The sequence below is a fragment of the Cherax quadricarinatus genome, chromosome 26 (assembly GCF_038502225.1).
Source record: "Cherax quadricarinatus isolate ZL_2023a chromosome 26, ASM3850222v1, whole genome shotgun sequence".
NCBI lineage: Eukaryota > Metazoa > Arthropoda > Malacostraca > Decapoda > Parastacidae > Cherax > Cherax quadricarinatus.
The window spans coordinates 22781699-22806698 of NC_091317.1; the positions used below are offsets into that span (position 1 = coordinate 22781699).

Below are 25000 nucleotides of genomic sequence, written 5' to 3' on the forward strand. Positions count from 1 at the left end.
TGTGTGTGTGTGTGTGTGTGTGTGTGTGTGTGTGTGTGTGTGTGTGTGTGTGTGTGTGTGTGTGTGTGTACGTGTGTACGTGTGTACGTGTGTTAGTTTAAGAGTCTGATTTTCCTGGAGTGTATTTTTTCTGAATGTTTATAGATACATACCCATGTGTATGAATGTATATATTTTGCCACGCAGGATTATATTTACTCACAATAAGCTTGATTAAGTGCCATGAAAATGTTCATGAACATACTCATTAACATACTAACATACTCATTATTGTACTCATTAACATATCCTTTAGCATATTCATTAACATATTCATTACCATACTCGTTAAAATGTTCATTAACATACTCGTTAAAATGTTCATTAACATACTCATTAACATATTCATTAACACATTCATTAATATATTCATTAATATATTCATTAACATATTCATTAACATACTCATTAACATACTCATTAACATATCCATTGACATATACATTGACATATTCATTGACTTACTCATTGACATACTCATTAACATACTCATTACCTTACTCATTAACGTACTCATTAACATACTCATTAACATATCCTTTAGCATATTCATTAACATATTCATTACCATACTCGTTAAAATGTTCATTAACATACTCGTTAAAATGTTCATTAACATACTCATTAACATACTCATTAACATACTCATTAACATATCCATTGACATATTCATTGACTTACTCATTGACATACTCATTAATACATTACCTTACTCATTACGTACTTACTCTCATTAACATATCCTTTAGCATATTCATTAACATATTCATTACCATACTCGTTAAAATGTTCATTAACATACTCGTTAAAATGTTCATTAACATACTCATTAACATACTCATTAACATATCCATTGACATATTCATTGACATATTCATTGACTTACTCATTGACATACTCATTAACATACTCATTACCTTACTCATTAACATACTCATTAACATACTCATTAACATACTCATTAACATATTCATTAACACATTCATTAATATATTCATTAATATACTCATTAACATATCCATTGACATATTCATTGACATACTCATTAACATACTCATTACCTTACTCATTAACATACTCATTAACATACTCATTAACGTACTCATTAACATATTCATGAACATACTCATTAACACACTCGTTAACATACTCATTAACATTCTCATTAGCATACTCATTAGCATACTCATTAACATACTCGGTAACATACTCGGTAACATACTCGGTAACATACTCGGTAACATACTCGGTAACATACTCGGTAACATACTCATTAACATATTCATTAACATAAACATTCTCGTACACATAAATATCCGCATAAACATGCGTCATGAATAAGCTAACATTCTTTAGTCATTGTTTTTCTTTGTTTCCTCTTTTTCACCTTCATCACATTACCTCATTTTCACTCATCATCATGCCCAAGAATTTCCTCTTATTTCTGTTATCTCCAGTTACAATTATCACCTGTTTACCGTTATCACTTTGATTCCTGTTTTCCTTCTTAACTTCTCCCTTTTTCCATCTCTCTTTTTCCTTTTTTTCTTCCTCTTTCTTTCGTTTTCCTTCTTCCTCTTTCATTCATCTTTCATTCTTTCATTTTTTTCTCTCTATTTCTCTTTCACTCCTCTTTCTTCCTTCCTTTGTCATCCTTCCTCCTGGATTCTTGTCTTTCCTCTGCAATCTTTCTCTTCCTCTTTTCATATTCTACTTCCTTGCCTGCTCTTCACATTATTGAACGGAGGATCGAGCCTCCAACACTCTTGGCCTTGAATGACCCATACGAGTTTAGCGCTTCACGTGTATATACTAATGGATTGTGTTTAAATGAAATAATTCATTGACAGTCCCACATCCTTAATCCCTTCAATCCTTTCCTCAACCCCTTCAAACTCTTCCTCTACAATCCCTTCCTCTCCCCCGTCAACATAGTAACCAACCTCTCCTCTCCCCCCGTCAACATAGCCCTAACCTCTTCCCCGTCAGCAGGGCAGCTAATCTCCCCTCTCGTCTCCCCAGGTCACCCTGGGTGGGGTTTCCACTTGGGTTATCACCCGTGGCTGGACTCGCACCTCTCAGCGCTGGGATACAACCTGGGACTCACAGCCTTCAACCCCCTAGCGCACACCAAGGCCTTGGAGCTAGCCAGAGGTGAGTACCTATTGAACCCTGGTTTAGTTCCTGTTGAACCCTGGTTCATTTCTTATTGAAATCTGGTTTAATTCCTGTTGAGCCCTGGCTCAGTTCCTATTGAAAATCTGGTTCAGTTCCTGTTGAACCCTGGTTCAGTTCTTGTTAAAATCTGGTTGGGTTCCTGTTGAACCCTGGTTCAGTTCCTATAGAAAATTTGGTTAAGTTCCTGTTGAACCCTGGTTCAGGTCTTATTGAAATCTGGTTTAATTCCTGTTGAGCCCTGGCTCAGTTCCTATTGAAAATCTGGTTCAGTTCCTGTTGAACCCTGGTTCAGTTCTTGTTAAAATCTGGTTGGGTTCCTGTTGAACCCTGGTTCAGTTCCTATAGAAAATTTGGTTAAGTTCCTGTTGAACCCTGGTTCAGGTCTTATTGAAATCTGGTTCAGTTCCTGTTGAACCCTGGTTCAGCTCCTATTGAAAAACTGGTTCAGTTCCTGTTGAATCCTGGTTCAGTTTCTATTGAACCCTAGTTAAGTACCTGTTGAACCCTTTTTCAGCTCCTGTCGAATCTTGTTGACCCAGTGTTAAATATCGCTGAATATCGTTGAACCTTATTGATCCTTACTTTCCCCACGTGAACCCCGGTTGAACCTTGCCTCACCCCTGTTGAATCTGCAAAAACTGCACAACCCAGAGCAGTTTGAGCTTAGAAAAGTTCACTCATTCTTCATGCAACTATTAGACCATCACATGGTCTAAGGTCTACAAGAAGACACAATGCAGAGGTTGTATACAGAGACTTTGCCCTGATCCACTGGGACCTGGTCAAGGACTGGGCCGCGTGGGGCGATGACCCCTGGAACACCCTCCAGGTAGGTAAGCCTTCGACGAACGTGATCATGGCGTAACAGTGCGCGAAAACGCATGTTAAAGGTATAACTGGAAGAATGATCAGATGGGTTTTCAACTTTCTAACAAGCAGAGACGGAAAGAGTAATAGTAAACAGAGTTAAGTCAGAGGCTGCCACGCTGTGAGGAAGTACTCACCCCTATCCTTATCCTCATCATCATATCCAGGATAAACAGGGACATAAGTCATTGCAGCGATACTAGAATTTGCACGAGAATTGCATCCTTGTAGGACACTGCAAATCTCCAAGGGGATATAAGCCAAGTCTTCCGGTGACCTCGGAAGACTACATGATGTTCAATAAAGACAAATTTCAACTATTCCGTTATGGAAAATTTGAGAAAATAAAAGCTAGAACGAAATAAATAACTAATTCTAACACAGAGCGAGAAACTAACATGGAGTTACGAGCGATAATGTCAGAGGATCCAATGTTCAAGAATCATAACAACCGGAATCTTCAATACAAGAGATGACCTACCTATCACATCACGAGAAAAGAATTTCTTAAGAGCTCATGGAATATGCTTCTCGCCCACATTCTCGGAAGTAGAATACCATTATATCAGTAAAAACTGGATACCAAGCCTTTGGTAGTCCCCTGAGTCACTTGTTCTCTCTAGACCGGAATACTGCTATACACTGTCAGCCCCTTTTAAGGCAGGCGAAATTGAAGGCCTAGAAAATGTACGGATAGGCTTATTACACAATTAACTTCAGTCAAATACCTAAATTATTGGGAATATTTGAAGTCCCAAGGCCTGTGCTTCCTAGAATGCAGGCGAGAAAGATACTTTATAATTTACACCATGAAGGATTGGTCCCAAATCAACACACAGAAATGACTCCCTGCGAAAGCATGAGGCTCGGCAGATGGTGCAGTATTCCCCAGACTGAAAAGCAGGGACCCTGTGAGTACACTAAGAGATAACACAATAAGTGTAGGAGACCTAAGGCCTTTCAACAGCCTCCCATCATACATATGGGGATTACCAACAGATCCATTGCTGTCTTCAAGAAGGAAATGGATTAGCTCTTCAAGCCAATTCCTGACCAGCCAGGTTATTTTGCATTTGTTGGAATGCGTGCAGCCAGCTGTAGCAGCATAGTTGATCAAGCCTTTATCAACTAGGCTTCCTAGTGGACAAGGCCTCTGAAAACATGCTTCAGGGTTTAGGAATCCCAACCTTGTTTCACCCTGCTGAACCCTGATAAACCTTGTTTTATCCTGTTGAACCCAGATTAACCTTTCCTTATCCTTTTGAGTCCTTACTTATTGAAAAAGATAATGCATTATGTGGCATGGGGGACCTCACTATACCTTGTAGGTTGTCCTCACGATATCCTGTAGGTGGTCCTCACTATACCTTGTAGGTGGTCCTCACTATACCTTGTAGGTGGTCCTTACTATTACCTTGAAGGTTGTCCTCACTATACCTTGTAGGTGGTCCTTACTATACCTTGTAGGTGGTCCTCACTATACCTTGTAAGTGGTCCTTACTATACCTGGTAGGTGGTCCTCACTATACCTGGTAGGTGGTCCTTACTATACCTTGTAGGTTGTCCTCACTATACCTTGTAAGTGGTCCTTACTATACCTGGTAGGTGGTCCTCACTATACCTGGTAGGTGGTCCTTATTATACCTTGTAGGTTGTCCTCACTATACCTTGTAAGTGGTCCTTACTATACCTTGTAGGTTGTCCTCACTATACCTTGTAAGTGGTCCTTACTATACCTTGTAGTTTGTCCTCTCTATACCTTGTAGGTGGTCCTCTCTATACCTTGTAGGTGGTCCTCACTATACCTTGTAGGTAGACCTTACTATACCTTGTAGGTGGACCTTACTATACCTTGTAGGTGGTCCTCACTATACCTGGTAGGTGGTCCTTACTATACATTGTAGATTGTCCTCACTATACCTAGTAGGTGGCCCTTACTATACCTTGTAGGTTGTCCTCACTATACCTAGTAGGTGGCCCTTACTATACCTTGTAGGTTGTCCTCACTATACCTTGTAAGTGGACCTTACTATACCTTGTAGGTTGTCCTCACTATACCTAGTAGGTGGCCCTTACTATACCTTGTAGGTTGTCCTCACTATACCTTGTAAGTGGACCTTACTATACCTTGTAGGTTGTCCACACTATACCTGGTAGGTGGCCCTTACTATACCTTGTAGGTTGTCCTCACTGTACCTAGTAGGTGGCCCTTACTATACCTTGTAGGTTGTCCTCACTATACCTTGTAAGTGGACCTTACTATACCTTGTAGGTTGTCCTCACTGTACCTAGTAGGTGGCCCTTACTATACCTTGTAGGTTGTCCTCACTATACCTTGTAAGTGGGCCTTACTATACCTTGTAGGTTGTCCTCACTATACCTTGTAAGTGGACCTTACTATACCTTGTAGGTTGTCCTCACTATACCTTGTAAGTGGGCCTTACTATACCTTGTAGGTTGTCCTCACTATACCTTGTAAGTGGGCCTTACTATACCTTGTAGGTTGTCCTCACTATACCTTGTAAGTGGACCTTACTATACCTTGTAGGTTGTCCACACTATACCTGGTAGGTGGCCCTTACTATACCTTGTAGGTTGTCCTCACTGTACCTAGTAGGTGGCCCTTACTATACCTTGTAGGTTGTCCTCACTATACCTTGTAAGTGGACCTTACTATACCTTGTAGGTTGTCCTCACTATACCTTGTAAGTGGACCTTACTATACCTTGTAGGTTGTCCTCACTGTACTTAGTAGGTGGCCCTTACTATACCTTGTAGGTTGTCCTCACTATACCTTGTAAGTGAGCCTTACTATACCTTGTAGGTTGTCCTCACTGTACCTAGTAGGTGGCCCTTACTATACCTTGTAGGTTGTCCTCACTATACCTTGTAAGTGAGCCTTACTATACCTTGTAGGTTGTCCTCACTGTACCTAGTAGGTGGCCCTTACTATACCTTTTAGATGGACCTCACTGTACCTTGTACAGTCACCTGAATTTTTCATTATTAATTTAAATTAGCCCTCTCTCTCTCTCTCTCTCTCTCTCTCTCTCTCTCTCTCTCTCTCTCTCTCTCTCTCTCTCTCTGTCTGTCTGTCTGTCTCTCTCTCTCTCTCTCTCTCTCTCTCTGTCTCTGTCTCTGTCTGTCTGTCTGTCTGTCTCTCTCTCTCTCTCTCTCTCTCTCTCTCTCTCTCTCTCTCTCTCTCTCTCTCTCTCTCTCTCTCTCTCTCTCTCTCTCTCTCTCTCTCTATCTATCTATCTCTCTCTCTCTCTATTTATCTATCTATCTATCTATCTATCTATCTATCTATCTACCTACCTATCTACCTCTGTCTCGATGCATCCTCTCAGATTATGATCATGAGGAAGCGCTAAACCTATAAGGGGTCAAATAGCGCCTGGAGAATGGGTGGTAATTACTATAGACTTTACAGAGAAGGAGAGAGGTAGAGCTCTGGTTCCTTGCTTCAGAAGTCTTTCTTCAGCATGGTATCCTTCAGAAAATATTAAGAAAACGAAATCCATAACTGCTCGATCACTCTATTACCGACCTGTGACATCTCTGCGATAGGTTTCCAGGGTCCTTCTATCCTCTCAGGTCAACTTATATATTTGTTGACTGTCTATTCAACGAGGCTGGTTGCTGCTGGCTATCCGAAGGTTTGCATACATATGTCAGTCTGGTAAAACACACACACACTGGAGGACAGGAAATATAGGGGGGACATGATAACGACATATAAAATACTGAGAGAAATTGACAAGGTGGAAAGAGACAGAATGTTCCAGAGATGAGACACAGCAACAAGGGGACACAGTTGGAACTTGAAGACTCAGATGAATCACAGAGATGTTAGGAGGTATGTCTTCAGTCACAGAGTAGTCAGGAAGTGGAATAGTTTGGGAAGCGATGTACTGGAGGCAGGATCCATTCATAGCTTTAAGAAGAGGTATGATAAAGCCCACGGAGCGGGAAGAGTGACTGAGTAGCGGCCAGTTGAAGAGGCGGGGCCAGGAGCTGTGAATCGACCCCAACAACCACAACTAAGTGAATACACACGCACACACTTTGAGCAGGTGCTCAGTCCTACTTAATTTAGGCAGTAGTTCTAATATTTGCTGATAGCAGGTTAAGCTTGGACCACGGATGTTGACGCAGTGTTCTTCAGTTGTGTATATGGCGCCCCTACTTTTTTCTTTTTTTACTGGGATTATTCTTCACTGTCTATCGTATCTCTTACTCCAGTAAGGTGTTATGCAATGTGCACAGTGATGACCTGACACCTCAAATATTTTTTTCCATGTGAAGTTGATCAGATTCTGCGTTCATGAAAGTAATTTCAAGTGAACAGAAGTGTTCCCAGAATTTTTTTTTATCAATTCTATGCGGACAGTAAATGTCCTCAGTACATTTTTCTAGCTCTGACGACCCTCCTGCCTTGAAAGACGCGAGACAACAAATGTCTAAAGATCTTATTACATAGTCGTAATTTCTACCTTTGCAGGTCGTCATTTTCCACCCTTACTGCATATGCTTTATTTTGTTCTCTAGATGAAATATGATTCAACGTTATTATCCTAAAGATAAAAAACCCTAAATCAATAACAATGCAACAATTTCAACACTGACTAACCTCAAACGCTGAAAAAAAATCCACACACAAAAAACAACAACAACGCCTGACAAAGCATCTCAATGATTCAACTGATTTTAATACAGTTGCCCCAACACGCGTAGTCTTTGATGGTTAACATTTTCAACATTCTCGCTATACTAGCGTCAGTATAATCTCCTTGGTGGTTGTGTAGATAGCGAGATATTAATTGCGGCGGCGAGTAGTAGTTACTGGAAGTCAAGTTGTGGTGATACTTGTCGAGCAAGTGATGACGGAATTACGGTCTTTCAGAGATTTGTGCGAACAGTGATGGTTGATTATAATGGAATAAAGAAGGGATAAATGATACCACTGTTATATTATTACTGTTACTGTTGCTACTACTGCTATTATTACTGTTATTGCTGCTACTATTATTACTATTGTTATTACTGTTATTACTTACATTGCTACTGCTCTGATTACTATTACTGCTGTTATTAGTATTATTACTGCCGTTATTACTAGTGCTGTAATAGCGTATATGATCATAATAGCCGAAATTAGCGAAGACAATAGCAATGTTACAGCTACACTGACATTAACATAATACCATTACACAAACAAAAATGTTACTCTTAACATTAACAACATTAACCTTAATTACGTTACACTAACATTAATAATATTGCATCAATATTAATAACACTACACTTACATAATAATAACATTACGTTGATATCAATAACATTACGCTAACATTCATTATACTACACTAGTATTAATAACATTACTTTAACATCAATATCACGCGATGATACCACAACATAAACATTACTGTAGTGAGGCGTCAAGTATGTAGCATGTATCCCTCTCAGCTTGATAGTATGTAGCATGTATCCCTCTCAGCTTGACAGTATGTAGCATGTATCCCTCTCAGCTTGACAGTATGTGGCATGTATCCCTCTCAGCTTGACAGTATGTAGCATGTATCCCTCTCAACCTGACAGTATGTAGCATGTATCCCTCTCAACTTGACAGTATGTAGCATGTATCCCTCTCAACCTGTCCGTCGACATGGAGAAAATAGTGGTTTGTTTCATTTTAACTCTCTCTCTCTCTCTCTCTCTCTCTCTCTCTCTCTCTCTCTCTCTCTCTCTCTCTCTCTCTCTCTCTCTCTCTCTCTCTCTCTCTCTCTCTCTCTCTCTCTCTCTCCCTCTCTCTCCCCCCTCTCTCTCTCAACCAGACTGTGTATTATTGTCCTTTCAACCAGACTGTATATATTTTTTCCCTCTCAACCAAACTGTGTACATTATCGTCCTCTCAATCAGATTATCATCCTCTCGTCTTAATTTTGACACAGTCCTTCTCTCAACCTGGCATTATCCGCTCTGCACCTGAATGGTTCAGAGAACCGACAAGTTGGTAAATTAGACACATGTTGGTAAATTAGAGACAAGGCTGAGGGACTGATTACCTCAAACTCCTCCTGTTCTTCACCATTCTCCTTTTCATGGACTGATGAAACCACTGTGTGGCGAAACGTTTCCTCATTAAAGATACCCAAATTCTGTACACGTGTCTAATTTACCATAATCCGCTCTGGAGATAAAAGATATAAAATACCTGTACGACTTGATAAATCCCACTGTATGGACGAAATGTAGTGGGTAAAGGATCACATAATACATCACACAATACATGATCTATAATACACCGTGTCAGTCTCATCTGCCTGGCTACGTGAGCACTTTGTTGACATTAATCAATGTATTCTGTCTTTTGATCTAAATCTATGTCGGTGTGAATCCCTGTTTTATTTTCGTTGACCTAAATCTCTGTCTTGTGTGTCTATCAACCTAAATTCCTGTATTGTGTGGCAGTCGATCTAAATCCCTGTATTGTGTATCAGTCGACCTAAATCCCTATAATGTGTGTCTCTCGACCTAAATCAATGTATTGTGTGTCTATCGACCTAAATCCCTGTATTGTGTGGCAGTCGACCTAAATCCCTGTATTGTGTATCAGTCGACCTAAATCCCTATAATGTGTGTCTCTCGACCTAAATCAATGTATTGTGTGTCTATCGACCTAAATCCCTGTATTGTGTGGCAGTCGACCTAAATCCCTGTATTGTGTGGCAGTCGACCTAAATCCCTGTATTGTTTATCAATCGACCTAAATCCCTATAATGTGTGTCTCTCGACCTAAATCAATGTATTGTGTGTCTATCGACCTAAATCAATGTATTGTGTGGCAGTCGACCTAAATCCCTGTATTGTGTGGCAGTCGACCTAAATCCCTGTATTGTGTGACAGTCGGCCTAAATCAATGTATTGTGTGGCAGTCGACCTAAATCCCTATATTGCGTGTCTATCGACCTAAATCCCTGTATTGTGTGGCAGTCGACCTAAATCCCTGTACACGACTCAACGTGAAATAAGATCTTGAGAACTTTAAGTACCTGAACCCACGAAAGAAGAGAGGGCGAAACGTTCAGCGGAAGGTTTGCCTACTGTTATGTCTCGTCCCATCACGTCGGTATTTTCTACCATTTCTCTCCACTGTATTGTGACTCTATTTACTTGGATCAGCGAATTTAATCCTGTCGATTTAAAAATCAGTGTATTGTGTCTACTCGCATTGAGCAGTGTATTGTGTCTATCGACCCACAATAGTGTATTGTATCTATCGACCCAAAATAGTGAATTGTGTCTATCGACCCACAATAGTGTATTGTGTCTATCGACTCACAATAGTGTATTGTGTCTATCGACCCAAAATAGTGAATTCTATCTATCCACCCAAAATAGTGAATTGTGTCTATCGACCTACAATAGTGTATTGTGTCTATCGACCCACAATAGTGTATTGAGTCTATCGAGCCACAATAGTGTATTTTGTCTATCGACCGACCCCAAAATAGTGCATTGTATCCATCGACACAAATCAATGTATTATGTACGTTACCCCTCACTCATTGTATTTTCTCTCTCTCCCACAGTGGGCGGCAATGGTTGGCTGGATGCGTGGCGCGGCGCCTCCGGCCTGGTGGGCGGCCTGGGTATGGGCGTGGGTGGCTCTCATCTACCAGGCACCGCCCTCAGCAGCCTCTCCGCCCATTCCTTGCCCTCTCTGCCCACCCACAGCCCCGCCCACACCCACGCCCTGGCAAGCATAACCAACTCAGAATCAACGAGATCGCTTCTCTCCGGTACGTAGCATTTCTCTCATTTTCTCTCTTCGTTTAATTGGTCTAAAATTGGTTTAACTGCTCTCAGGTTCGTTTAATAGGTCTTGCTTTCCCTTAATCGGCATCAAATTCGTTGAATTGGTCATGGATTCGTTTAATTAGTCTCCGATTCATATAATTACTCTCGGATTCGTTTAATTATTCTCTGATTCGTCTTATTAGTTTGACTAATCCTGGAATCGTTGGATTCATTTGATTGGCTTCGGTCTTTTCTGGTGTCGAATCTATCTCTTTCGTCTGTGTTACTCACCTGACGTTACTTAATCATCACACATGATAATTACAATAACAATAATTGTTGTGATAATACTGATACTGTTGTTTATCAGTGTCTAAACTATATTCAGAAAATTATTAATATAGAATATTCCTTTAGGATTATTTTCGTAAATATTATTGGTTAAGTAGTAAAAATCTGAATTATATTTATTACTTTTTTTAAAGGTCAATTTTGTAACTGTCTGTTTTAAAATAGACTTCTTAAAAAATAAATTAAACATTTTAAAAATAAATTAGTCTCTCCCAAAAATAAAATATATTTAAAGTTAAAAAAATTATTATTGTGAAAATGTGTAAGAGAGGCATGTCATACGAGTGTGTAACAGAGGCATGTCATACGAGTGTGTAACAGAGGCATGTCATACGAGTGTGTAAGAGAGGCATGTCATACGAGTGTGTAACAAAGGCATGTCATACGAGTGTGTAACAGAGGCCTGTCATATGAGTGTGTAAGAGAAGCCTGTCATACGAGTGTGTAAGAGAGGCCTGTCAGACGTTTTGCACTCTGTCAAGATGGGTCGTCTTTTTCTGACTGTCTCGTAAACACGTAAGGGCACAGGAAAATTTTACTAACTTCTACTTACATTCATCTCACACTTACACTTTGCACTTCTTACTTTTTTCAATAATGTTTCTTTTAATATAGGAGGCGCGGTCTGAGATCTATGAATCAAGGAATTATTAACGGCTGCTGCTAGCTCTTCTGTACTCGACTGAAGAAACCTACTGTGTGGGCGAAACGTTTCGAAATATAGATACGTAACCGCTGCACATGTGTCTTACCAACTGATAGGAGATATTAACATATGAACACCTCAACAGATCTATTGGCCCATACTAGGCAGGTCCTTCTCAAACCCAAACTAACTAACAAAAATTTGCCCTACCCAATTTTCACTACTACCAAATAACCTTTGATAACCTTATCTAACTTTTGATAACCTTATCTAACCTTTCATAACCTTACCTAACCTTTGATAACCTTACCTAACCTTTGATAACCTTACCTAACCTTTGATAACCTTATCTAACCTTTGATAACCTTACCTAACCTTTGATAACCTTACCTAACCTTTGATAACCTTACCTAACCTTTGATAACCTTACCTAACCTTTGATAACCTTACCTAACCTTTGATAACCTTACCTAACCATTGATAACCCTACCTAACCTTTGATAACCTTACCTAACCTTTGATAACCTTACCTAACCTTTGATAACGCACTCAGATCCAACCCATCTCACTTATGTCGTCTATTTTTCACCTGTTTACGTTCATTTTTTAATTTAAGAACATATGAAAAATATTAATTTTAAACTGCGGGAAAAAACGTAATTTCAGAATATTGATAAGTCTGTAGCATACGATTCTTCATCAGTTTTCAGTTGGTTTTTAATTACTTGTACCATTTTATCAGTGTCTTGACGGATTTCTCTGTCGTTTCTCTGTTAAATTTTCGGCCTTTTTCTCTCTCTCTACAAACTGTTGGCGGCAGTCTGAATTTTCTTTCATTTATCTTTGTCAACTGTTTAATGTTCTGTTTCTTTGATGAGGAATTAGATACATGTGCGACACCTGGATATATTTTCCTGGAGATGTTTCACTAACCAGTGAGTTTTTCAGTTCACTGCAGTGATGATATGCGAAGACAGTGATATATTACTTATAATTTTATATTCTACACATTACAAGTCTTTTATTCCATTACCTATTTCTTATATTTTATTTTTATAACGATGGTTTGTATTTGAGGTTCTTGTCTCTCTCCAGCACTGATCAACCTTGTTATTGTTGTCTGAGGCTGGCAGGTTTGCACAGCCGTTTCAATTCATCTTAGGTGTTACAGCATGAAGAAAACGGTAGAGTTTCTACTCGAAGAACTGTATTTATTTTCTAGCAAAATATAAAGAAAAATACCTATTAGAAGGTTGAAAATCCTTGCTTTAATGACGCTCATTTTTTTACTTATAAAATCAATGAACCCACATATAGACAAGGCAGAAAATAATGTGTTTGTGAAAATTTCGGCTCAGCTCTGAGGCCGTCTTCGTGACACTGACCTGTATTATTTAATATGTTTTAGTGTAATACCCTCTAATTGCCTATAAAAACTTCTGCTTCTCATTGGGAATACCCTACAAACCACGGAACGGATGAGGTTTGAACCCGTGGCGAGTGAGCCGTAAAACTCCAGGCTAGTTACATTATTTTTCTTGCGTAGGTTGACTTCCTGGTCTGATATTTTAATTTATATCATATATTATTCATGCCCTTCATTTTGTTGTTGTTGTTGATGTTTGTAGTTTGTGCACAAAGTTCTGATGTTGATTTTCTTCTTCAGGTGATTCTCGGTGTTTACGGTGTCGTGGGTGTGAGTCAGGAGGCCCCTGTACGTCGCTTCTTCACCACGCCTCCCACGCCACCCCAGGCTCTCCCTCTTCCTCTCCAACAGCAGTCTCTGCCTCCACCACCCCCACCAGCAGCGCCAACAGCTCCAGTAGCAACGGAACCAACAATGGTAGCACCAGTAGCAGTAGCACCAACGGCAACAGCAGCAGCTGTAGCAGTATTCGGCCTCCGCCTCTTGCTCCTCTGGGAGGTCTTAGCGCCTTCTCTATCCCTCGGTCACTGGGGGGAGCGAAGACCAACTTCCCGTCCCGCGAGTCCTCCTTCCAGCCCGTCAAGCCTTCCAGTGACCGCAGCCCGGAGATCAAGGTGTGGAGGCCGTACTGAGACCTGGCCTCCTAGCAGACATTAAATCCAGTCTCTGGCGTGGTGACCTGGCATTGCAGCCAGCGATACCCGAAGATGACCGCTCTGGAGGCCTTTTTGAAGTCCGATCCTTCAACGAGAGAAGCATTTATTGCAAACGTCTTAAGAGTCGCAACTGGCCCGTTGCCTTGTAAGAGAAAGACTAAAGGTTAGAGATGACGTTGATGAAGAATCCAGTGAGTGACTTAATAAGTGAATTTGGCAAGTGAAAATGGTCTTGGTCGCCCCCTCTTCCCGGGGTCCCACACCACGAGAGACTCAGACCACACACAACTACGAAGTTGTCAAGAGATTCCGAACACCAGAAGACAAGTATGGTTGTTGAGGTGTTCAGAGTTCTTATCTCTCCAAGTCGTGTTGATAAAAAACGAATAAGGATTCACTGAAAACGCTGCCCCTTTATTCAAGCACGCATACGTGTGTGTGTACAGTATTTCAGAGCATATGTTTATATAGCGCCGTTTGTGCGTGAACGCGTAGCTGGGGAAAAAGGGGGGGAGAGGCGGAAGTTCCTCTGGAAGAAGAGGTATCGAAGTTGTTGCAGAAGGCTTGGCTGCTTGAGATCACAAGCCATCTCTCCTCACCATCTGGCTCCTGCAGCCTCCAGACAATCATCTCGTTGGTGTAGGCCAGCAGCCAGTGCCAAACATACACACTGAATACCGAGGAGGAACATTTGTGTTTTCTACTTCAGGGATAAGAAACCCAAAGACTCCCAACTCCCCAGTTAAAACTGAAAATGTTCTCTTGCCCGCATCGCAGTGATTTCTTAAGCAGTGAAGAAGGAAAAGGTACGACATTTCAAAGCAAGTAAAACAGTAACGTAAGAGGATATAAGAAAAGTTCTCCACTTAAGACGTTTTAGTGATTCGAGGAATTTACATGAAAAACTGGAAACATTGTGACTACGGGAGATTAAGATGAACTCCACATAGGTGGACGAGGGAAGCCAACTCTTGTGATAAAGCATTAGATGAGTGAGAGATGTGTGTACTGTACGTGTGAGAATGTGTGTGTGTGTGTGTGTGTGTGTGTGTGTGTGTGTGTGTGTGTGTGTGTGTGTGTGTGTGTGTGTGTGTGTGTGTGTGTGCGTGTGTGTGTGTGTGTGTGTGTGTGTGTGTGCATGTGTGTGTGTATGTGCATGTGTGTGTGTGTGTGTGTGTGTGTGTGCATGTGTGTGTGTGGGTGTGCATATGTGTGTGTGGGAAGCACTGTGATGCACCACTGCAGGCACCACCAAAATTTCCGTTCATCTGTTCAGTGTCGCACATCTTTTGAGTCTCTCAGTCTCGTGGTACAAATACGACCTATGATGGACTCGTGTGCATGGTTGTCAATAACTGTCCGTCACGAGAGACACTGAGAGAAGCAGTGGTACATTCTGAGCACTACAGGGTATGAAGGCTATATCACCTTTATGTTGGGTAGGTTTTTTCACCACTAAGGAAAGATGTCGGTGTTCTTGCGTGTAGAATCTGCTCCGCCTGTACCCTGAGACCTGGCTTGAGGTCCTCTCCAAATTATCTCCCATAAAAGCCCTGGCAATGATTTAGTTTATCACCTGCAACGAGACACAATTTGCCGCTAATTGGCTCAACAACATTTCTCGGTTATGGCTCCTGGCTTCTGATTTGCCAAACAAATTTTCCCGTTCTAAATCAGGTCAGGGATTGGCTGAATTCCGGCTGGAAACTAGCGAGAGCCAATTAGATTTCAGTAAAGTTATGACCTCTTCGTTTAATCAGAGCCTCAAGTGTGAGTGTCAGAATACAGGGGGTCCAGGCGCTGCACTTGTTGTATATATGTATGCCATGTGTTGTCTAAGTCACTCTTCACTGTTGGTCTTCAGTTTTTGTATATAAACAACAGGAAATTAGGATTTATGTTTATTTATTTCAGAGCTCTCGATACCATCCCTCCCACACCCATCACCCTCTCAATTTTCATGAAAAAAATCAAGAGTGGTTTTGTACTTTAACAAACCCAGGAGCTGTAGATGACGATGTGTTATATGTATGACAAGTGTGTTATACATATGACAGATGTGTCATGGATGACAGGTTTGCCATGTGTAAGACAGGTGTGTCACATGGATGACTGTGTTATGCATATGACAGGTGTATCACGTGAACTAAAAGGGTCATGTGTGTGACAGTTGTGTCACGTGTATGACATGAATGTCATATATATGACAAGTGTTGTCATACATCACAAATATGCCACATGTTTGACAGGCGTATCATGCGCATGACAGAAGTGCTATGCTTATGATTGGTAAGTCACTGACATGTCATGTCCCACGTATGAGAGGCTTGTAACTGCTTTGTCATGTGTATGACCACCCATCTCACAGGCGTCAACTGGCAGTTATGCCATATGTATAAACATGGTTCTATGACAAATGTCTAACAGCTTCGTTTTGTGTAAGCTGTGCCACATATATGACCTTTTTCACACATGACATATGTTACACATGCGACAGTGCGAGTTACACACCTGGCAGGGCATTTTGGTATCTTGTGTCATTTTTGACAGCATACTATATATATCAGTATGTATCATATTCCTAAGCCTGGCAGCCTAGATCATGTGCCTGGCAATGATGTGTCATACAACTACAGCCTTACTCATACGTCTGGCAGTTGCATCATAAGCCTAGCAGTGTTGGGTCATACGCCTGGTAGCGTGATTCGCATGTCAGGCAGTTGTGCATCATACGCCTGGTAGCGTGATTCGCATGTCAGGCAGTTGTGCATCATATGCTTTCCTGTGACGTGTCATACGCCTGTTATTGATGGGTCATACCCCTGGCAGTAGTGCATCATGCGCCTGGCAGTGATGTGTCATATGCTCAGCAGACTTACATGCCTGGCAATGGTACCTTATAAACCCGGCAGCGTGACGCATATGTGGGGGGACAATGATGTGTCATACATCTGGCAGTGAAGGGTCATACGACTGGCAGTGGTGTGTCGTACGCCTGGCAGCATGAGTACCGGCAGCGTATATATCCCCCCCCTCTCCCCGTACACATTGTAAATAATTGTATACAATAAATGTTTAAAACTATATTGATTATTTTGTATTTTTCATCATCCGTAGTCTGGCCAGAGGTGAGGCCATTCTCGAAACTTTAATACATTTTCTGCTAAAAAAAAATTAGTGGCCTTGATGCAAGTGATGGTTTCTTAAGACAGAGAGTTGTAAGTACACTCTATCCTTGGATCAAGCGTCAATATTCTCCCCAGCGCTGTATGGCCCCTACTCTTTAGCGCTCCCCCTTGTGTTTAATGATGTGATAAGCTGAGCATAATACCGCCTGTGAGAGATCATTACTATGTATAAAATAGTAAAACTTGGCCACAGCTGCGTCAAATGTTTTTGAAAATTTAATTTTGATTAAATAAAGTTTAATCAAGAAATTTATACATGATTTATTTTTATTTTTTATTTTTTTTACAATAGTTGTGAAGGAACATGAAGGTAGTTGGTTAACACTGCTGTGAGTATTGTGTATTTAATCTTAGACATTCTAGCAAAGTCATACGTTGTTTAATCTTCACTATCCTTTCAATGGGGGGGGCCTTTGATGCTGAAGAGCTCTTGTTCCATGGAACTGGAGCTAACCTAACTCCAGAGCTTCATGTTAATTCTGATTACCTCCCGAGTCCCAGGTGCTGTATAATCCCTTCGTGTTTAGCGCTTCTCTCTGAATATAATGATTCACAAAGCTAAAAAACCTGACTGATGTGCGGATGTACCTAAACCCGTGTGTCGTAAACCTAATAATCAGCAGCAGTTTATAGCTTACCAAGTGTGATCAACGTTCAGATTTGAGCGATTCAGATTTACCCGGACCACCTGGTGGCCAATGTGCACAAAAATTCACCAGAGAACGCACATCTCCTGGGTTTAAAAAAATTAAAACCTGGTTGCCAGACGTATCGTAGCAAAGTTTTTCTAATTTGCATGCTCGGAGTAAAAAAAAAAACATTTTATAGTTTTATTCACTCTAATATAACCTAAAAAAATGTGGTTTGGGGAAACGAAGTGTTTACAAACTGACGTTAAGCAGAACACAAAATAATTGACATTTTAAACTGGAAATAGGCAACCTGAGGTGCTGCCAGCAGCATAGATGTAAAGTAAAAGGACACAAGTGCAACTAATGGAGAGCGAAACGTTGCCACAATAAAATGTCACATTAGTTGCACTTGTGTCCTTTTACTTTACATATTACAGCAGCATAGATATAAACCCGTTCAAGCTTGTTATAGGTGCAGCAACAACCTGAGTAGAGACTCGGGGGTTACATAATCGAGGAATTATCAAGCATTCCGCGCTGAGTACTTAAACCCACACCAGTACACGGAAAAAGTGAACGATGAAGCACGTTAAAACGCCTATTATATCTGTCAAGCTGGGAAAACTTTTAAAAAAAAAATTGAAGACAACGCAGAGGACTACAGATCAAGGGGAAAAAAACTGAAGTGCTTTTAAAACGCGAATTTCCCAACAAAGTAAAGAAAACCTCCATAAAAGTTACTGGTTGATAGTAGATGGCGGTACCTGACGAAGGGTGAATTAAAGAGGGACAGAATATGTTAATTATTTAACGGCGTTTTGCCCACCGTGACACTTTGTTGTTAAATACACAACTTTGCTGTGTATTTAACAGGAGAAAGGGATTTAAATAACAAGCTTACTCTGTTTTTTTTATTAATCACATCTGAAATTTTAGGAACACATGAGGAAACACTCTCCAGGTAGAAGTATGTTAATAAGACACAATATGCGGGTTATAACATTATATCGAGAAGACGTTTCGCCCACAAGGTGAGAACCGCGAGTCCTTGATAGACGAAGCAACATTAAGAAAATAACATAAACCATATAACGTGTCTCGTTAACATAGAGGCGCTGAATGAAGAGAAAAAAGCGATTTATAATGATTCTGTAAAAGAATTTCGACAATAAATTTTTTAACAGTTGTTACAGAGGTAGAGAGAAAATCCACTTTGATGATGATGATAATAATAATAATAATAATAATAATAATAATAATAATAATAATAATAATAATAATAATAATAATAACAGCAATAATAATAATAAAAATAATAATATCATTATTATTATTATTATTATTATTATTATTAATGGAAGAAAGGGTAGACTGTAATCAGATTTTTACTGGGCAACGAAAAATAATTATATTTCATTAGAGACAAATTGCAATTTCGACCAAAAAAAAAAAATAAGACAAATTAAGAAGCAATCATATCGGGCTATAGAGAGAAAGAGAGAGGAGAAACCTAAGAATGTTCATGACGAGCGACCCTATGGCGAGAAAGAAGAGGTTACCCAAACAAACGTAGTTAAGGCCTGGAAAATTAAATTCTTACTTCTGAGAACCTCTGAAGCCAGAGATGCTACACCAAAACACTTGCGTTCTACCCTACATCCTTCATTGTAACAGAGATTTCATAGCTAAAAGTAAACAAAGATCTTTTCTTGCTCGCACAGACTCGGTGAAATATGTCGACTCTAGAACTGCCTTAAAGGAGCCAAATAAAATAATCTCTAAAACGGAGAGCTGAGAAATGTATTAAAATCTATACGAGAAAAATACTAAGGTCAAGTCCCTTTCTAACATGTACACTAAAATGGCAACTTTATAGACTGAGAGATATGAGAGAGAGTTCAAAATAAACTCTATATCAAAAACAGAGAAAACTGTGTAGCCATCAAAGTCTCGTAACATAATGCCATCTGCCTCACAGAAGCAACAGCCAAAAACCCAGACTGATGTGAAGTCTTGGCCACCTGTACCTACTGCTCCGGACGGTGCACCTGTACTGGGAATCCAGGATTTGATTAGTGAAGGCATTCGCTTGGCTGTGAGTCTCACCCTGGTACACCGGCGTCCTATTCAGTGGAGGAATGTTCCAAGCAAACGTCTGGCCACTCTCTTATTTTCCAAAGACAGGTTATGCAAGATATGCTGTCTTGCTCTTCTGTGATGTTAAGTGTGGTAAAGACAACTTTGTGAGAAGATAAGTCCACTTACCCCAAAAGGTCAGCATATAAGTGTCTTAAAGCAGATCCCACTACTAAGTCAGGGGATAATATAAGATTACATTGTATTATTCAGCCACTTAGCGGGTCATCATACTACTAAGTCCAGAGTTAGAAGACATTTTTCCTGACAAAGAAACCACCACCATTAAGGGATTAGGTAGATGAGTGGGAGAGTCTACAAAGTTTCTCAGATCGAAACTAAGACAGTCAAGGTCTGAGAGAGTTATGTTACGAGCAATGTTGCAGTGCAAGAGACCTTCTGGGTAGGCTTTTTGATGCTAGTGGAGATCTCTTCAAGAAATTGAAACCTTCGTCCTCCCCTTCTTCCTCAAGTCACACCTAATTACCTCTCGTCCCCCAGTCACCGGGTGACCCCTTCATGACTAAGGAGCTTCCATCTGAATATTGCAAAAAAACAGTCAATAATAATGCAGAAAAGTCAGCGAGGTCCACAAAAATGCCATTTTGTTCTTCATGATTCACGAAATCGTAATGACACGATTGCACGCGTCGGTCTGGAGTTTTGTACTCACCTAATTGTGGTTGCAGGGGTCGAGACTCAGCTCCTGGCCCCTTCTCTTCACTGAGTGCTACTAGGTCCCCTTTCTCCCTGCTCCATGAACTTTATCATACCTCATCTTAAAGCTATGTATGGTTCCTGCCTCCACTACCTCACTTGCTAGGCTATTCCACTTCCTGACTACTCTATGACTGAAGAAATACCTCCTAACATCCCTTTGACTCATCTGAGTCTTCAACTTCCAATTGTGACCCCTTCTTTCTGTGTCCCATCTTTGGAACATCCTGTCTCTGTCCACCTCGTCTATTCCACGCAGTATTTTGTATGTCGTTATCATGTCTCCCCTAACTCTCCTGTCCTCCAGGGTTCTAACCCCATCCGTGGTATGGTTTGTTCTTCATGTTGCCACTCAAGTCATCACATTACTCACACTAGTATAGGGGATCACTAGATATAAGACGAACATTTTCTAGATGATCAAAATTTACTAGAAACTTGCACGTATGTTAGGTATTTATAATTTTACTGACTAAATATATAATGCAAAAATGGAGAATTTTATTAACAGATCAAGATGAGACAGAAAAATTTTTGAAATTACTTTCTGTAGTCAAGATTTAGGGCTACTGAGCACTGTGCTCTCACCTCTGTGTGCTTCATGAAGGTTAGTGTCCGTCCCTGTATGTGTGCGTGTGTGTGCGTGCGTGCGTGCGTGTGTGTGTGTGTGTGTGTGTGTGTGTGTGTGTGTGTGTGTGTGTGTGTGTGTGTGTGTGTGTGTGTGTGTGCGTGTGTGTGTGTGTGTGTGTGTGTGTGTGTGTGTGTGTGTACTCACCTAGTTGTACTCACCTAGTTGAGGTTGCGGGGGTCGAGTCCGAGCTCCTGGCCCCGCCTCTTCACTGATCGCTACTAGGTCACTCTCCCTGAGCCGTGAGCTTTATCGTACCTCTGCTTAAAGCTATGTATGGATCCTGCCTCCACTACATCGCTTCCCAAACTATTCCACTTACTGACTACTCTGTGGCTGAAGAAATACTTCCTAACATCCCTGTGATTCATCTGTGTCTTTAGCTTCCAACTGTGTCCCCTTGTTACTGTGTCCAATCTCTGGAACATCCTGTTTTTGTCCACCTTGTCAATTCCTCTCAGTATTTTGTATGTCGTTATCATGTCCCCCCTATCTCTCCTGTCCTCCAGTGTCGTCAGGTTGATTTCCCTTAACCTCTCCTCGTAGGACATACCTCTTAGCTCTGGGACTAGTCTTGTTGCAAACCTTTGCACTTTCTCTAGTTTCTTTACGTGCTTGGCTAGGTGTGGGTTCCAAACTGGTGCCGCATACTCCAATATGGGCCTAACGTATACGGTGTACAGGGTCCTGAACGATTCCTTATTAAGATGTCGGAATGCTGTTCTGAGGTTTGCTAGGCGCCCATATGCTGCAGCAGTTATTTGGTTGATGTGCGCTTCAGGAGATGTGCCTGGTGTTATACTCACCCCAAGATCTTTTTCCTTGAGTGAGGTTTGTAGTCTCTGACCCCCTAGACTGTACTCCGTCTGCGGCCTTCTTTGCCCTTCCCCAATCTTCATGACTTTGCACTTGGTGGGATTGAACTCCAGGAGCCAATTGCTGGACCAGTTCTGCAGCCTGTCCAGATCCCTTTGTAGTTCTGCCTGGTCTTCGATCGAGTGTATTCTTCTCATCAACTTCACGTCATCTGCAAACAGGGACACCTCAGAGTCTATTCCTTCCGTCATGTCGTTCACAAATACCAGAAACAGCACTGGTCCTAGGACTGACCCCTGCGGGACCCCGCTGGTCACAGGTGCCCACTCTGACACCTCGCCACGTACCATGACTCGCTGCTGTCTTCCTGACAAGTATTCCCTGATCCATTGTAGTGCCTTCCCTGTTATCCCTGCTTGGTCCTCCAGTTTTTGCACCAATCTCTTGTGTGGAACTGTGTCAAACGCCTTCTTGCAGTCCAAGAAAATGCAATCCACCCACCCCTCTCTCTCTTGTCTTACTGCTGTCACCATGTCATAGAACTCCAGTAGGTTTGTGACACAGGATTTCCCGTCCCTGAAACCATGCTGGCTGCTGTTGATTAGATCATTCCTTTCTAGGTGTTCCACCACTCTTCTCCTGATAATCTTCTCCATGATTTTGCATACTATACATGTCAGTGACACTGGTCTGTAGTTTAATGCTTCATGTCTGTCTCCTTTTTTAAAGATTGGGACTACATTTGCTGTCTTCCATGCCTCAGGCAATCTCCCTGTTTCGATAGATGTATTGAATATTGTTGTTAGGGGTACACATAGCGCCTCTGCTCCCTCTCTCAATACCCATGGGGAGATGTTATCTGGCCCCATTGCCTTTGAGGTATCTAGCTCACTCAGAAGCCTCTTCACTTCTTCCTCGGTTGTGTGCACTGTGTCCAGCACTTGGTGGTGTGCCCCACCTCTCCGTCTTTCTGGAGTCCCTTCTGTCTCCTCTGTGAACACTTCTTTGAATCTCTTGTTGAGTTCTTCACATACTTCCCGGTCATTTCCTGTTGTCTCTCCTCCTTCCTTCCTTAGCCTGATTACCTGGTCCTTGACTGTTGTTTTCCTCCTGATGTGGCTGTACAACAGTTTCGGGTCAGATTTGGCTTTCGCTGCTATGTCATTTTCATATTGTCTTTGGGCCTCCCTTCTTATCTGTGCATATTCATTTCTGGCTCTACGACTGTTCTCCTTATTCTCCTGGGTCCTTTGCCTTCTATATTTCTTCCATTCCCTAGCACACTTGGTTTTTGCCTCCCTGCACCTTTGGGTAAACCATGGGCTCATCCTGGCTTTTTCATTACTCCTGTTACCCTTGGGTACAAACCTCTCCTCAGCCTCCTTGCATTTTATTGCTACATATTCCATCATCTCATTAACTGGTTTCCCTGCCAGTTCTCTGTCCCACTGAACCCCGTTCAGGTAGTTCCTCATTCCTGTGTAGTCCCCTTTCTTGTAGTTTGGCTTCATTCGTCCTGGCCTTCCTGCTTCTCCCTCCACTTGTAGCTCTACTGTGTATTCGAAGCTTACAACCACATGGTCACTGGCCCCAAGGGGTCTTTCATATGTGATGTCTTCGATATCTGCACTACTGAAGGTGAATACTAAGTCCAGCCTTGCTGGTTCATCCTCTCCTCTCTCTCTTGTAGTGTCCCTTACGTGTTGGTACATGAAGTTCTCCAGTACCACCTCCATCATCTTAGCCCTCCAAGTATCTTGGCCCCCATGTGGGTCCAAGTTCTCCCAATCTATCTCCTTGTGGTTAAAGTCACCCATGATCAGGAGCTTTGCCCTGCATGCATGAGCTCTTCTGGCCACTCTAGCCAGTGTGTCAACCATCGCTCTATTGCTCTCGTCGTACTCTTGCCTTGGCCTCCTGCTGTTCTGTGGTGGGTTATACATCACTGCTATTACCACCTTGGGACCTCCAGAGTGAAGTGTTCCCACTATGTAATCACTTTCTTCTCCGCTATCTTCTCTCTCCAGCTCATCAAAATTCCAGCGATTTTTGATCAGCAACGCCACTCCTCCACCCCCCCTGTTCCCTCTGTCTTTCCTCAGGATTTGGTATCCCGTTGGAAAGATGGCATCTGTTATCATACCTGTAAGCTTGGTTTCTGTGAGAGCTATGATGTCCGGTGATGCTTCTTTGACTCTTTCTTGCCACTCCTCCCACTTATTTGTTATTCCATCAGCGTTTGTGTACCATACCTTCAGTTTCCTTTCCAACACTGTGGTTTGGGGGGCCTGTGAGGGTGGGAGACCTGGTGGCATACTGTGGGGTTCTATAGCTTGGTGTTGGGTGGAGGCTGTGGGTATGGATTGTAGGGTGTGTTGGGATGGTGTGATAGGTTGTGTGGTTCTGAGAGTAGTTGTGTGTGTGCTTGCCCTTGCTGTTCTGTCCTGCTCTGACTGACCTCTGCTGGTTCCCTCCTTGTCTCTTTTCCTAGCTCCTTTCGCTTTTTTGTCCTCTCCCTCAGCTGCTGTCGTTCTGATTTTGTTCTGTCTCTGTCTAGGAACACCCTCTTGTACTCTTCCGAGTATTTCAATCGTGGTTTCTCTTGGAGGATCCTGTTCCGCACTGTTTCCGTCCTGAGAATCAGCTTGATTGGTCGGTTTCTCACCTTCGAGTACCCCCCTATTCTCTGAAAATTTACAATCTCGTCCCTCTCTTCACCTATTTCTGTTATGATTTTCTCAATCTCCTTCCTTTCTTCCTGCTTCCTTTCAGTGTGTGTCCTTTCCTCTCTCTCCTGAAGCCCATGGATAAACACTGATTTTGCCCTTTCTTCCTCGCATTGCCTCACCCTCTGTGGCTCTGGATCCTGCCTGTATGTGGTCAGTTTCTCCCTTGATTTTTCCAGTGGCTCTTG

The 25000-nt window shown here is 41.7% G+C and overlaps 1 protein-coding gene across 2 annotated transcripts in view; it reads left to right on the forward strand.

Moving 5' to 3' along the window:
* LOC128691660 (segmentation protein Runt) overlaps window positions 1–17053 on the forward strand; it is a 113489-nt gene extending 96436 nt beyond the window's left edge. For both annotated transcript variants that reach the window (XM_053780506.2, XM_053780507.2), the window contains exons 3-5: window positions 2062–2193; window positions 10683–10892; window positions 13554–17053. In XM_053780506.2, coding sequence (XP_053636481.1) covers window positions 2062–2193; window positions 10683–10892; window positions 13554–13945 — 734 coding nt within the window. In that variant the 3' untranslated portion in view covers window positions 13946–17053. The remainder of the gene's footprint in view (window positions 1–2061; window positions 2194–10682; window positions 10893–13553) is intronic.
* The last annotated feature ends 7947 nt before the right edge of the window (window positions 17054–25000 follow it).